A 15,629-nucleotide genomic window follows, 5' to 3' on the forward strand; every position below is an offset into this window, starting at 1 on the left:
AACAAACAAACAGCAACCTTTTATTTTCTGAAGGCATGCGTGCCTTTGCAAAGTAGAGCAGAACGAAAGAGCAGCTTCCTAAATGTGCAAGGTCAGAGCAGAGGATACGGGGCATGGGAGAAAGCCTGGGTGAGTCTTTCAAGGGCTGTGCTTTTCTGTCTGTTAGCTTGTTTGTTTGGGACTTACCCACACGAACACATTTCTATCGTTAAAGCCTGTTCAAAAGCTTAATATGTAGCTTTTACCTAAAAGCAAACTTCAATATTATTAAAAAAAAAAAAAGAAGCTTTTTTAGTCTTTTGGGAATGCGAAGCTGTCTGTGTACTGTCTGTGTATGCATCTGCCTCTGTAAAGGAGAGCAGCCTGGCATTTTTGTCCCAACTGCTTGATACAGTTCTTACCATTGCTTTTGTATGTTGTTGTAACTGATGGATGTTAGCAAACTATTCAGAGAATACTTTGAAATATTTACCTAAAACATACAGTTTGAACTGCAATAAACAAACTTGCTGGAATATTGGCAGACTGCAAGCATGTAAGGGCTGTGAAAATGGCTGGACTTAATTCACTTTCATGTTCCAATGAATGTTTGCAAACATTTCTTTGCCATAGCCACCCAGCTCTTCCAGATGTTGTGGCTGGCTCTTGGAAGTGCCTGTGCGCAAGCTGAGCTAATAATATTAATCAAACCTCATGTTAACTTTCAGGGCATTCAGTGATTATTGCAGGAACTTTCTCTGCTGTGAGCAATTTTGCACAGTTGGCTGGGATACACAGTGCTGGGTTTTCCTCATCTTTATCTTCCTCTGAAATACAGAGTATGGGTTGCTGCTCTGGACAGGATAATGGTAGGATGGCCCATTATAATCCAAGTAAAAGGAAGAAAGAGTTTCCAGTACTAGAAATTCAAGCTCGATCCATGCAGGAACTGGCTTTTGGGACCACCACAACTTCAGCTGGTCATGGTGTGAGAAGGTGCTGCCGCCGAGGGATGGGTGCTGGCTGCGCCGGGTGGAGGAACCTGACTGCGGTCGCAGGCAGCTTGTTGGCTTTTGCTCTGCAGGTGGCTGTCCTCCCTGGCATAACACCTACCATCGCATACAGGAGTGGTGGAGGCTGCCACGGCCGGGACGTGCACTAATCACAGCTCTTTGGGGTGAGGATACTGTCACAGTTGAGCTGTTTCCAGACTCCTTTTGGTCTTTGGTCACTTTATGGCTTTGAGTTTCATGCCTTCCATGTGAGCACGTTGTGTGCTTACATATGACATTTTATCTCTTATCTCTACTTCAACATTTGCTGTTTTCAAGTGGCATATGCTATCCTGCGAACCAGGTAGTTTTACTTGCATCTGTCCCAGGTTCTGTTGTGTCACATTCTTCAGTTTGGAGAGGCAGTCTCTACCCAGACCATCTTGAGATCTTGGGTATGGAGGATGGCTCTTACTAGGAGGGTATTGCTTTTATTAATAACACTTACAAATTTCTTGCAGTAATTTCTAACAGAGGCAGTTGTGCAATTTAAACATAATTTGTTTGAAAATTCCTCGCTTTCAATTAGATGTACTTCATGACTAACAGTGATTTATCTGAAACTTGGCAACTGCGAGGCAATGACGTGACGACACCATCTTGCATTACCTAACTAATTTTAACCTGCTGAGTCCCATTAGTCTCTACTAGCAATACCCCTCAGGACTGTGTGCACTGCAGAAGGCGGGTGTTGGGGCACTGGTGGTTTGAAGGAGGCAAAGAGACAGCAAAGAAGGCTGCTGAAACAGGTCTGCTGGGAGAGCGTTACTGTTTTGGACAAGCATCAGGCAGTATCTGGTGCTTAAGAACATAATTCTCATCAGGTGGATCAGCACAACTTTAATTTTTTAATACAAAGTTGTTTTTTTTTTTCAGAAAAGCATCATAGCTTTGTCAAGACAGAAATATTGGAAAAAAGCAAATTGTACTGAATATTTCCTTCCAGATTGGCTTTGAGAACACTTGTGCTAATGCAAGCCTTACTGCAAGCTCTCATCCTCTTTTTGTTTTGGATTTTCTGTGCTCTGTAACAATAGATCAGGAGAGCTTGAGCTCCCACACGGTGTTGAGTTACGCATCATGTGGACAGTGGCAATTGGTATTAACTTTGCAAACTTAGGATCACATCCTGCTCACCTCGTTTACTTGGGTTTTCCTCTGAGGCCAACAAATACTGTTCATCACTGTGGGATAGATTTTGCACTGATTCCTTTATCAGTAGTTTGCTTATGGATTTTATCCACAGCAAACATTTTAGAAATAATTTGCTGATTTACAAGGAAATAAGCCTAATTTTTTATTCTTTATGTGCTTGTGGCATAAGAACTTCCTCACTTCATCATTGGCTGAGGTCTTCATCCGTTCTGGGTGTCGGTGGTGTCTGCACAGCCGATGCAGACGTTGCTGCCCATGCCGGCACAGCGCAGCTCTGGCTCTGATCCTGGCTGGGCGGCTGGGTTCGCACAGCCGTGTGCGGGTCCTGCTCTGGGAACGCACCGTCTCAGCCTCTTCTGTCGGTGTCCTCAGGCAAGGTGCTGGTCTCCTGGAGCCCTGCAGTAAATGCTCCTTGCAGAAACACCACCGATATCTCTGGGTCCCTCGTGACAGCACTTCAGCTGTGGGACTCTTTCTCTGCAGCAGAGGAAGAAAGCTGCTGTCACAAAGACTAATCTCAAGACGCTGGCTTTTCCTGTACTGAGACCAGCATGTCCTGTGCGTTCAGGGAGACCTAAGAATAAAAAATACTGGGTACTGTGTGCGTTGTAAGGGATGTGAACAAATACAAATAAGAAAAATGTTTCCCTTTCTCAGTTCTCTGCACAATCCCATCTGAGTTTGAAACAGTTTATAAATAAAAAGTTATTTGGGTATATTTACATTCAGGATAGTAAGTTTAAATTGAACACTTCATCAAATAGCATTTGTTTATGGAGTCTTTTTTTTTGCCCTGTGATTTTCCCAAAGTGGCACCATAATATCAGCTTGGGATTCACTGGTCTGCGCGACCGCAGCTGCTAGTCCTGTGTTGGTGGAGCTGCCTGTGCCGTTCCCTGCCCTGCACAGGGCTGCCATGCCCGCAGAGTGCTGCCAGTGGACCAGCTCTGCAGCACAGATGTGTCCCTTGTGTTAAGGGCCAAGGTGGAAATGCTCCCCCGGTTACTCTTCAGAGGCAGGAGCAGACTGTGCAGCAAGGGAGAGGGTCTGGGGTGTGATGGGGCTCAGGGGTAACAGGAAAGAAGAGTAAAAGCTCCCTGTGTTGGAGCAAAGGCAGGCTGTGCTAATGCTGTCTCTGCCTGCTGAAACGCTGCATTTGGGTATCATGCGACAAACTGTGCTTCAGCTCTGCTCCTCGGTACTGCTTATTTATCAAGACTGACTAAAAAACCCAATGCCAACTACAGTGGACTGTAATCCACTTTGGAGTTTAGAGAACGTGAGCATCTTTGGCCTGCTGATGTTGGATTCTTTACTGGAGCAGTGAGTGAGGGTATCCTACAGAAATGCAAACCCAGAGCACGGTTGTGCTAGGCTGAGGTGTGTAGTGCAGCTTCGTGTTGATTTTGCACATGGTTGCACTAATGCGGTGCATGGCTGTGCAGGAAGCAGCACTGCTCTGGATCTGTGTTCCTTCTCCCGTCGTTTATAGCATCGTGTCCCCATGTTCTAACTAGTTTCTCTGTATGGTGTTATGATACTGTTTTGAATACGAGCATCTCTGACATCTTATAATCAAGCATTAAAAGCATTTTCCAGTTTAAACCAGGGACTTCCAGACTGGTTTAAGATTATTTTTTAATAGCACTGTGATTGTGTAACAAGCTCTTCAGTTCCTGTTTTGTATCTGATGTAGTGGCTGGTTAAGTGAAACAAATACAACTTGCTCCATGCAGTGTGGTAAACCCGCACTGCTTGGCTTTGTGGAACATGAGAAAGATGATGTGAAGAAAGGTCTTAAGGAGGTTAAACATTCACAACCATTTTCTGGCATATTTGGCATGCTCCAGCATCGCCCTCAGCCCTGTGCGATGGGAACTCTCAGGGTCTATCAGAGAAATTGCAGTCCCTGCATTTGCTAGTGCTGTAGCGGGTCTGCTCTTACCTCTTGTGCTCTGGGTGAATGTGAACAAAATGGTGGATGAGAGGAAATGCAGGCTGCCTGTCAAGATGATGTTGGCTTTTTTGTATTGTCTTGCATTGTTCTTCTATTTACACACTGTTTTTATCCCACAAAAAGCTCTCCTTCCAGTGCTGGGGGGGCTGTCTGCATCAGCTCAGGCATCCTCCCTGGCAGAAGCAGTGACATTCATGGGTGTTCCTGGGGGTGCGTTAGCTCCGAGGGGGTTTTCTGTGTCCGGGGCTGGCAGGCTGGCTCCTCCTGGGGATGGGGGGAGCAAGCCCCAGCCTGTGCCGGCCGCCGGGCTGGCCAGCCCCAGCCAGGGTGGGCGCCAGCTGCTGCCTTGCTGTTTCAGAGGGTCTGAGAAGGACCCCGTGGAGGGGCTGTTGAGGACATGAGGATTTACAAGGTGAGGGATGAAGTTTGGGGGGTTTTGGCTTTAGGGTTTTTTTGATGATTTGACTAAGAGCGGTAGAGAAGAAGTAAAGAAGTGCTTGATTTCAGAGAGGAAGAAGGTGATGAAAGAAACATGTCAGTGGCTGTGCCGGGCAGGGAGAGGGCACGTGCACCAAGGCAAATTTTGAAGATGAGAAGAATATGTTTGCAACAGAGAAGATTACTTGAGAGTATTAAGAATGGAAGCAAGGCAAAATAATGGAGTGACAGTGGGAATGAGTCATGAATACATGGCAGTATACTTTGGAAGGAACAATTTAGGTACTCTTCATCTTAACTGTAAAATCCAGAGGAAAAAAGGCCTGGGACATCGTTGAGGATGTTTCGGTTAGACTCTTTAATTTCTGTGGTTAACAGAAACTAATGGTGGCTGAAGATCATGCAAAGTCCTAAAATGAAGAAATTACAAGAAAAATGTTACATGGTGCTCCATTAAAAGAGGTGAACAGGGAGGCCTTTGCCTGTAGACCAGCGGTCAGAATGACCTGGAGGACACGGAGGGTTTGGGGTTGGTTTTCTGCTTGGGGAGGTTTCAGGATCGATTTCAAATAGCAGAGGGTGCACGGGGAGTGAGAACTCCCAGTTGTGCTGCAGTCCAGGACATACATAATCAGTCATGTGTACATCCCCAGCATTGCTGGTTTACTTTAAACCAAGTGCATGTGAAAGAGAATATTTTGGTGTTTCTCTGGCACGGTGAAGAGGCAGACGGAGAGGCTCGCTGCGGGGTGGGAGGAGGGGGCTGTACCAGTGGTGGGGACACTGGGGGACGCCACGGGTGCAGGAGCTGGGGCGCGGGCCGGCAGGGCAGAGGCAGGTGCAGAGACGTGGGGCCATGCCTGCTCCCCGCCTGCCGGTTGTGTGAGGTGATGGGGTTGCGTTGCATGGTTCTCCTAACGCTCTCTCTGTGAACCCTTTCCAGCCCACGACCTTCCCCCGAGCAAGACCTCGGCCACGGCGCAGACTGGCAGCCACCTGCAGTGCCTCTCGGTCCACTGCACGGACGACGTGGGCGAGGCGAAGGGCCGGACTGCGGTACCGACGTGGAGGTCCCTGCACTCGGACATCTCCAACAGATTTGGGACTTTTGTGGCTGCCCTGACTTGAACAAAAGAAATTATTTTTTTTTTTCTCTTTTTAATTTCAAAGGGCCGCTACTGCTAGGTGGACTATTTTTCTAGGTTGGTACCTGCTTAGTGGCATATGGACTGGAAAGGGTTAATTTAAAGTAAACCTCAACTTTTTTTTAATCTTCTGCCACAGTATGTTACCAGTGTTAACCCTTCTGCAGTTAGCACACTTTTGCTTAAGATTTTCCTGCTAGACCACTTTTTCCCATTATTCTGTAACCTTGGCATACATTTATAGATGAGGCCTTTTCCTTTTTCATCTCAGCGTATGTCCAAGTCACGTATGTCATAATAAGACAAAGATCCTCCTCCTCCTTCTTTTCTTCCTTATTTGCTTTGTTTTTCCTTTTTTGTTTTGCTTTGTTCAGTGTTTATTACAATGGTGATCCTGAAGAACAGCAGTTCAGGAATAAACGCCGGTTAAAGTGAAATGGTCATCATTATATTATATATTATATTGACACCCAGCTTTTGCCAGTCACATACAAACCAAACAGTTAATGCTCTGTTGAATATTCAGGCAACGAGCCTGCCCTTTCCTGAGAAAATGATGTTCTGTTACTAATAACGTTCAGCCTCGTTTGCTCTCCGCCTCCCCCTGCAAGGCGAGGACGCTCGTTCCTGTGTTTACCCTGGTAAAGCCCAGAGATGGAGCTCTGTCATGAATGGGCTGGTTCAGACACAGCCGGGGAAGGTATAGAGAAGTTTTTCTGTGTAAGTCTTAACAGGAAGTTTACTTAATAATTAAGAGTCATTATCTCCTTTGCCAAACACCCAGGCTCCCTCCCTGCTTGCGAGGAGGAGCGGGGGGTGCTCCCCAGCGTGGCCATAGCCTCCTGGTCCTGGTGATGCTCCCACGGTTCCCACTTTATCACAGCTGGAGAGAAAATCCCCCCCGAGCTACTGCGCGCCTCCTGCGTGCGTTGTCCCGCGGCGCGGTGTCCCGGCACAGGAGCCGGCGCCCGCAGCGGGGCTGGGTCCGGGTCCATCGCCAGCTGTGGCCGGTGTCCCCAAAGCCCTGCCAGGCGGCACTGCTGCACCCTGCCCATTTTTCACCTATTTTTAGCTGAAGGAAGATGCTGTCGATTGGAAGCAGGGTCCAGCGCCCTGTGTGCTTGTCTGCGGAGCACCCCAGCTCCCGCCATGGCTGTCCCGGTGCAGTGGCAGCAGTCGGGGGACAGCCCAAGCAAGGGGATGTGGGGAGCTGTATGCCCGGGGTCAGTGTTTCCTAATCTGCCAGGGCAGGGACACCCCATGTTAGACTCCCCCAAACTCATTTGAGGCCCCATTTTTGCCATGCACTGAAGAACAGTGTTACTGGATGCACACAATAAAAGGAAAACCATACTTTCCTGCTCGTGATAGATAATACTCATTTGAGAAGAAGGTTGGAAGCAAACCAGATAAAAAACACGACTGACACAATGATCCGACACTCCTGTGGTTTACGTCATGCTGTCCATTATTTGTGTATCCTCTGTGTACAGGAGTGTGAGCTGTCCCGCTCCACTCAGGCCAGCTTGCTTTCCTCTGCTCCCTGAAGCTTAATAACATCACTGGAGATTTAGGTTTTAGCTGTGATGATATAAAGGTTGGCCTCTCTAGGATTATTTATTACTTCTGTCATGAATTTGCAAAATGTGTCTCTCCTCAAGGGACGGAGTTTGAAGACTGCTTTGTATTTTATCTTCGATGATTGTGCTGGGCCTTTAATTATTTTGAAGTAATGTTCTTGGTAGACACCAATGGAGAGGAAATTCTGCCTAAAATGCCAGTGGCACCGGGTGGTCTGAAATCCTCACCCTCGGTCTTACATGGCTTCAGAGGGGCTCACAGTGTTTGGAAATGTTAGTTGAATGTGCTCTTATTAACCGTGCATGGATTGATTTCCTCTTATGGGTCTGGTCACTGACTTGACTTTGGATAAATTTGGATAGTTTTTAACCTTGATTTTCAATATTATTTTACTTTTTATTGAAGCTGGAGCTGCCATGAGGATGAGGATTTTTGCCCATCCCGGAGCAATTGGCTGTGGAGCTGCCTCACACCTGCTTGGTTTGGAACAAAAGAATGCGATATTTTGTACCTTCTGTAGGTGTGGGTGCTGCCAGAAGCTCAGAGCTCTCCCTTGTACCTGCAATAAAACATCACCATCCCCAGTAAAGTATCTCCTGGTAGAATAATAATTGTCAGCCCCCCATTCCGGAAGATGCCTCTTTCTTTGCCTGTCATTTCTTAAGTCCCAGTTCACCCAAATATGTGTTTAACTTTAAATCCTGCCTAGCAAAGCACTTGGGGGCTGCTGAGCTGGGGAGGTTCTGTGCCTGCCGGAGCGGGGGTGAGAGCTGCCATGGTGGGTTCTGTCCGCTGCTCCCACCCTGACCTGGCAGCTCCTACCTGTTCCAGCTGGGTGGGTCTTGGAGTAGCCCCCCAAAACGCATGCCCAGACATATGATACCACATTTCAGCACTTCCAGCTGAAAATTTAGGAAGAGTTCATGGTCTGGTGGCATTCCTGTACCGGAGTGCAGCCCCAGTGGCTTACTTCTTTGTTTTTAGTTTTTTCTGCTGCATTCAAGAGAACAGGTTTTTCAGGCTTCCTGAGGTCAGGGATGCACACCCTGTGCTACCAGGAAGAGACCTTTCAGTGAATGCTGCATCAAACATTTCAGATCGCTTTTAAAGAGAAATCCTCCTTTAAGTAGAAATGTGGTGACTCGGTCTCACCCGCCTTTTTCTTCTGGTTTGCTCTCTACAGCTTGTGCTTCTTTCCTGGAGTTGTTCTCATCCACTTGAGACTTGCTTTTTCACTTGCTCATAGAAATACAAAATGGAAGCAATTCCTTAAAAACCAGTGGAATCCTAACAGTTTTAAATCCTATGAAATGAGGAGGACGGGCTATACTGAAGGCAGGGGACATGTCTTCAGCTGCCGAGCTGTACAGCATGGAAGCGTGGGAGCTGTGGCACTGGGTCTGTTCCTGCATGGCTGGCACCGCTGCACCCGTGAGGTGGATGCAGTGGGAGGATGGGAGTTTCAGACAGCGAGGAGCTAAAAACAGTGGTTGACTGTCTTCTGGGCCTTATTGTCCATTTTTCTGAATAATATGGTCACATGCATTCCTTTTGCTAACCTCCTTTCCATTTGATCTTGCTTAATTTAAGTGACATTATCCCTTGAGCAAAAGGAGACCTTGTGAGTGCTACTCGGGGCAGCTGTTAGCAATGCCAGGACCAACCTGGGCTTTTATGTTTCTTTGCTTTTTGCCAAAAACCAGAACAGAAATGACTGACCAGGACATGCATCACTTCATGCTCATAACCTGGTGTATTTAGTACTGACAGCATATGCAGAAGGATAGAGCTTTGTCACAAAGCTTGTGTTGCCTGCAGTAATTTCATTGTACTTCTTTTCTCCATTAATTTGACACTGAATGCACTGGGGTGGGGTTTTTTTAGCATATATAAAATATCAGCATAGCCCTACATGGTAAGAATTGAAATGATTTAATTTTCTGACTAATAATAACTTCCAACTGAAGCATGTTTGAGAGCTGCAGGTAAAAGCCTGTTGTGCAAGAGGTAAGTTGCACTTTTTTGTGGAGAGAGAAACAGGCGCAGACAGTGTCAACCCGAGCTGTGTCAAAGGCACATCGGTGGCAGAGCTGAGCTGTACCCGAGGTCTGACCTCTGCTTGCAGCCCTCGTTGCTGAGCCACAGGGCTTGAAGCTTGCTCCCTTCGGAGGATGAGCCAGTGCAACAGGGTGAAATTGTATGAGCTACATGTTCCCCAAATGACTGGGTAAAGCCAGAATAATGTAAACTTGCACCTGCTTGTCCTATCGGGCTTCCAGACAGGGGGGACCTTGTACAAGAAGTCAAAGACCTGTGGTAAATGTGCCATTGAGATATGCACAATCTTTTCTTTGTACAGTGAACAACAGCTAAAATGCAGCTTTGCATTTGTTTTGGAGACTTCTCCCTGCCTTGCCCGGTGTTTTCGGTTCTCCCATGCGGCCCCATGCCCAGGTGCTGGATAAGGGGGAGCCTGGGCGTCACTGACCTCCTGACCCAGCTCGCTGACTCCTTTGGTATTTGTTAAAAGCAGCTCTGCACTTTTAGTCTGTAAGTCGAAATATATTAGCAAACTGAGCAAAATCTCTCTTGCATTTAAATTGGGAGGAGTGATAAAATACCTCTTTGCCAAAAAAAGGAAGGAATAGGCCTTATTTATTAAATACTCTTGTGAATTTTCTCCAGATCACTTTTTCCTAGGGTCACTAGTTCTCTGCTATTCTAGCTCAGTTGTTAGAGCATCAGTGAGAGAGGGTTTAGACTCATTTTCATTTAGTTATGGTGACTTTTCATCAAATAGGTAAGGATTTCATTGTGTGGTTAGGGTGGAAGGGAATGAGCATCAGAGTTATGTCATCTAGGTCATTTAGGGAACTGTTTCAGATACTGGATGTCTACGTGGTCATTCTGAGGCTGGCTGGCCTTCCCAAACCAGGAATCGGTATCAGGCTTCCAGGCACCAACAGTAAGGCAAACTGTTCACACCTTTCCTAAGGAGGAAGGGGTATGGTGAGCACAGGTCAGCAGAATGCATCGGCTGCTGGGAGGGTGGGAGGAGGTGGGTAGGGGGGAAACGCAGACAGAAACAAAACTGGTAAATTTTGATTATTTTTGTTAAGCTGCAGTGTAAGGTTTTCTCAACTACTAGATTCACAGCTGTTCAATGGATGGTGTGTAAGAGCATAACCCATTTTTATAGAATTGTTTCTCCTTTATTGCTTAAGGCTAATGGAGGAAATAGTCTAATTTTGTCTTAGAAATTCTCTATTAAAATTGTTGGTTTGAGTCCATCCGCTCATAGATTCTGACTGATGAAACTGCAGGCTGTGATTTCCAGCAGTTATAACTTTATCACTATTCACTACCCAAGAATATTACAGCTTTAAAACAGCCTTAAGCAAAAGGATGTTATTACATTGTACTAAATTTGGTTCATGGAAAAGAAAAAAAACTCAAAACACTGGTAATCCGTACTGCATAGCAAACTCTTCTGAAAAATGTTATTGCACATGTAAAATATGAAAACTTGACTCTGCTGTGTGTTAGGCAATCCTGTAATCTTTTTTTTTTTTTTTTTTTTTTTTTTTTTTTTTTTAAATTTTTTTTTTAAATGTTTGGTTGGAAGACTGTGACAATAGCTCATGAAATTGAGTGTTATTTTTCTTTCTTTTTTTTTAAATATGTAAAGTGCAGTCTTCTGTATTCATGCATATTGTACATATCTGTATATGTTTTACTGAGCAACTAAATAACAATAAATATGATGTTAATGGTGGCTATTGTATATTTCATACCATGTTTGTTAATTTTTGTAGTAAGTCCTTTTTCTGCTAAGATGTAAAGAAGTGAAACGATAGTATTCACATACAGGTAAACCCTGGGCCTCGCGCTGACCAGTACAAATTTTGCCCATGATCTGGGGAAACCGTCACTAACAACTGGCTTCCCTCGCTGATAGGGCTGTCACGCCGAGCCGGATGACTACAGGAAGGTGTGGGGATGCAGTTTGTTCCTGGCACTCCTGGGCTTTGCAGATTCCTCTCTGCCTGCAGTAAGGTGACCTTCTGCTCCGGCGCCTGGTGATGCGGGTCCCTGGGAGCTCGTGGTGCAGCTCCGCAGCCAGATACAGCCCCTCACTCCTGGTTCAGACGGTGACGGACATGGAGATCGTGAAGGTTGGAACTAACCGGGGCGATCAGAAACGTCTTTTTAGCTGAAGGCACTTCTCTGATAGAACAGACAGCAAATCCACGAGGTTTGCTGAGCTACCCCGTCTGCAGTAAATGGGGCTCGATGAGGAAAGATTAACCTCCCCAGGAGCAGCAGCTGAATTTTGAGGAGCCTCCTCCCCAGGTTTGGGGGATCCCTGGTACAAGAGGAGGTTCCTTCTGGCCTTGTAAGCTTGAGTGCTGGATCTCCCACAGCACTTCTGGCAAGATTTCTGAGCTGAATTCTGTGAATAAAAAGTAAAGAGGCTAGAGCTCTTACCAAAATTCTTAAAAATCCCTTCATCTCTGTCATTCAAATTTCAAACTCTTAATCCTTTCACATTCCTGCGAGTTTTCCAAGGAGTCCTTCAGGAGAAATGTCGTATGGTATTTTCCAAAGCAAAAAAAAAAAGTGCAATAGCCCAGGCAGTGTTCAAACACGTCATTTTTTAACTGAAGAAACAACCTTCCCTGTCTTTCATACTCACAGGCAACACAGAAGTGGTGCTCAGCCTCACGTATTTGTCTCCATGGGTTCAGCACGCGCTGGGGTGCAGAAGGCCGTAGAGCGCTTGCAGCGCAGCACTGCGCCTTCTGGTGTGCAGCGTAGCAGGATGGGCCACTGCGTCTCCTGCACAGCCAGTGTGCCCACATCTCGCCAGCGTTTCTGTATGCTGAATTAGGTATCTAGTAACTCAGAGGTAATGCATCAAAACATCAACAAAGTACCATGGCATTGTATTCCATCTCTACGTTGTTTTGTAACACTGAAAACACAAATGGAAAAATGAAACTGTTCTGAGAGCCATTTCAAGTCCGTTGAGGGTGAAAGCTTTGCTTAATTTTCAAACCATGCTTTTAATATTCTTGAAGGGATGAAGCAATGTATGAAAGAGAAGTGTAATCTGCTTCAAACATGTGAGCTCACCTCTGGTTGTGGTGGCTGGGTATAGAGGGAGCAGACAGAAATTTGTTAACTTTGCCTGTAAAAAGCTGTTTTGTTTTGAAACATTTTCGTTAAATCTGGTAATTATATGCTAGATACTTTGTAACTCTACCTTTAAAAATAAGCAACTTGCTTCCTTTTTTCTGTATGCAACCCTTCTGAGAAGTAAATCTATTTTCACAGCTTTTTGCTCCTTGCTGTGTAAGTAGTGTGCATGTTTTTCCCCAACTTTCAACTCAAAACCATTGAAATGACTTTTTCAGTATCAGTGTTTTTTTAAGTTTGGACTTCTTTTTGATCCTGAGAGAGAAGTCGAGGCAGCGTTCCTGGCACCTGTGCAGTTCCTTCTTTGCAGCGGAAACCCACAGAAGATGAGACCCTCCCCTCTCCCCGTACAGCCACCAGTTCCCCTGCGGGACCGGTGCCCAGTTTGGTGGCAGGGAGCTTCTGGTGTTCCTCATTGCCACTGATGGCTCCTGACCTCTCTCCAACCCATCCGCAGAGACGCTTGTGAGATGGTGACCCCCGTATGTTGCGAGCGTTAGGACCCTCTCAGCTGCTGGGTATCAGAGACGTTCAGTGCAGCTTTAATGTCAGCCACTTTGCCCGAACGTTGTCTTGGGATTCTCTGGGCGTCCTGCTCGCCTCAGTGTGCCCTCTCTCTGCTGCAGCATTTCTTTTTCTCCTCTTGTCACCTGTGGCTCTGGAGCTGGTCTGGAGGGGACAGACCTTCCTGCAGCGCGGCTGTGGCTGGAGCCGTCTCGGTGCTGCCTGGCCGGCGGCTGGGCAGCGAGAGCGGTGGCTGTGGGGCAGCTCCGCAAAGCTTCCCCCGCCCCAGCCTGTGTAACGCAGCACTGCTCCTTATACTGCCTTAGTTGCTCCAGTAAAACTGGCTATGAGCTCTGTTAATAGTTGGATTCATGTGGCTTCTTGGGATGCAATGGCTGTTTCTCGACAGCCAGATCTCCTTCTGTGCAAAGGCTCCTTTTGCTGCTGCCAGCAGCTGGAGCTGCCCCTCCTGCACCGGCAATGCTCCTCTCCGAGCTCCTGGCTCCAAAAAGCCAGCAGGAGCTCGCTGTTCGCTGTGCATCACGTTAACAGATGAAAATAAACTGACTGATCTTTGATGTCCTACTCTTTGTGCTGGCTTTACTTGTCTGGTAATGTTCGTGACCTCTGGTGATGCTGGCACGGTGCTTGCTTACCCCAAACGCTTGCCTTCATCCCGGTGCTCTGTGCTCAGAGGCTCTGTTCTGGTCTGTGTCAGTCTTAAGCAGGGATTATAGTTTATTAACTAAAGAAGAGCAAGTAGTTGGTCAGAGAGCTTTTATAGTTCTTGCTCTCCTAATTGTTGTTCCCTGTGCCCTGAGACTGTGCTGAGAGTTGAAATCTGGCTGTAGCCGTGTCTCTTTTCCCAAGCCATTTAACTGATTTAATTATGTCCTTTGAGTTATTTTCTGCACGAGGCTTTGGCATTCCTGTCACGGAGGAGACCCTATAAATATGTATTGTATGTTCAGCAGTCAGGGATCCATCGGCAGCACAGCTGGATCCCGTGAGCCGAGATCTGCCCGGCCCCTCCGCAGCCGCCTGGCAGTGCCAACAGCCGGGAAGACAAGAAGCTGTGCAGCAGTCTGGGCAGCTCTGCCCCTGCGTTGCCAGCCTGTGTGCTTTTCTGCAGCGTGGCTGTGAGCGTGGCAGTGTACTCAGCACAGCTCTCGGACAGGTTTGGCCATGAGGTGGTAGAAGCTGCTTGCCTCCCCTCCGAACCTCTGCGGCCATGGCAGCAACACGCGTGTCCGAGCCAGGGCAGAGCTGCATGCAGCAAAGATGGACAGAAATGCGTGCTGCGTTGCTGTTTGTGGGCTTCTGTGTGTGACTCCAGAGTCATTAAAACCCCCTTTTCCCAGGTCGTTGTCTGTGCTAGCTGCTTACAGACTGCTGCTGGTTTTATGAGCGTATGGCAGAAAGCATCTCTTTCCCTGCAAACCAAAGTAAATAAACACAGGAATGAAAATTTGGGTCAATGATATCCTTTTGGCTGAGAAACTTGTTAGGAAATGGAATTATGATGGGTTTCTTTTAATAATAATTATTTCCAAAAATCTCCAAGTTACATGCCTGAAGCAGTTACTTTCCTGCCTGGTGACCAGAGTTTGTAGCCTCCCCAGCAGTTTTAGCTTTACAGCCAATAACATCACATACATTTTGCTTGTAAAATGTCTGAAAACTCTTTGCTCAGGTGAACTCTGTACACTGTGCCTGCTGGGCAGAGGTGGAAATAGAGGTGATGCCTGTTCTGAGCTCTCCTTCTTTCTGAGACATTGCCAGAACTTATTAATGATAGTGCAGAAAGTGGAGGTGACAAGACCTGAAGAAAATCATTTAGGTCATCTTTGGTTAATTAGTGTAGGATTGCTCCCTGTTCTCTAATTCCCAGAGCTCTGACCAGCACAACTAAAATTGACAGAGCAGTGGGGGCGGTCTTAACCTTTTAGTTAAAAAAAATAAAAACAACCAAACAAACAACCCTTTATCCCCAGCTCTCGAGTGGGGATAACGTTCGAAGTGATGGAAGAGGAAAAGAGCCCACCGGCCGTACAGGCAGTGTTGGAATGACACCACCTTTTTTCTAGCACTTGCAAACAGCGGTGGGTTTGTGCATCTGCAGAGCCCAGGTGGGTGGTGCGCAGGGAAGCTCCTCGCAGGACCCTGATGGCCTCCGGTCCTGGGACGGTGCGTGGCGCAGGGGTGGGGTGCGGGAGGTGGGAACAGAGGCTCCTTCACGTTCTCACTTGGCCTTGGACACGTAGTCACTGCAAGGCCTGTAAGCCATCGCTTAGCCTTATTATTTCCTGTTATATCTTGCTTATATCACCACCTGTAAGACTGGCACAAGGGAAAAACTGTGAGCCCTGGTTAATGTTTGCTGTGTCCTTTTAGGGGCTAATGTTATTAATCCACAGACAAAGAAGCTGTTGAAATGTCACCCTAAATTTGATGTTAAAAACATTAATTTCAGCCTCTTTCAAGAAAAGTTTGGTGTTAGGAGGGCTCATGTCCTGCTGAAACATCCTCAAGGGTTTGTAATGCATCAGGGTTAACTGGCAGAGAATATTCAGTTCTGAGCTTCAGGAGGTGGGAACTTTTCTCAATTTCCTTTTATCC

At 46.7% G+C, this 15,629-nt stretch overlaps 1 protein-coding gene across 1 annotated transcript in view; it reads left to right on the plus strand.

Moving 5' to 3' along the window:
- Nucleotides 1–10,283, plus strand: part of MN1 (meningioma (disrupted in balanced translocation) 1) — a 51,691-nt gene extending 41,408 nt beyond the window's left edge. The window contains exon 7 of the mRNA XM_010582258.1: nucleotides 5,525–10,283. Within this exon, the coding sequence (XP_010580560.1) occupies nucleotides 5,525–5,709 (185 nt within the window). The 3' untranslated portion in view covers nucleotides 5,710–10,283. The remainder of the gene's footprint in view (nucleotides 1–5,524) is intronic.
- Nucleotides 10,284–15,629: the final 5,346 nt, after the last annotated feature.

The sequence above is a fragment of the Haliaeetus leucocephalus genome, unplaced genomic scaffold (genome assembly GCF_000737465.1).
Source record: "Haliaeetus leucocephalus isolate CR32 unplaced genomic scaffold, Haliaeetus_leucocephalus-4.0 Scaffold840, whole genome shotgun sequence".
Classification (NCBI taxonomy): domain Eukaryota; kingdom Metazoa; phylum Chordata; class Aves; order Accipitriformes; family Accipitridae; genus Haliaeetus; species Haliaeetus leucocephalus.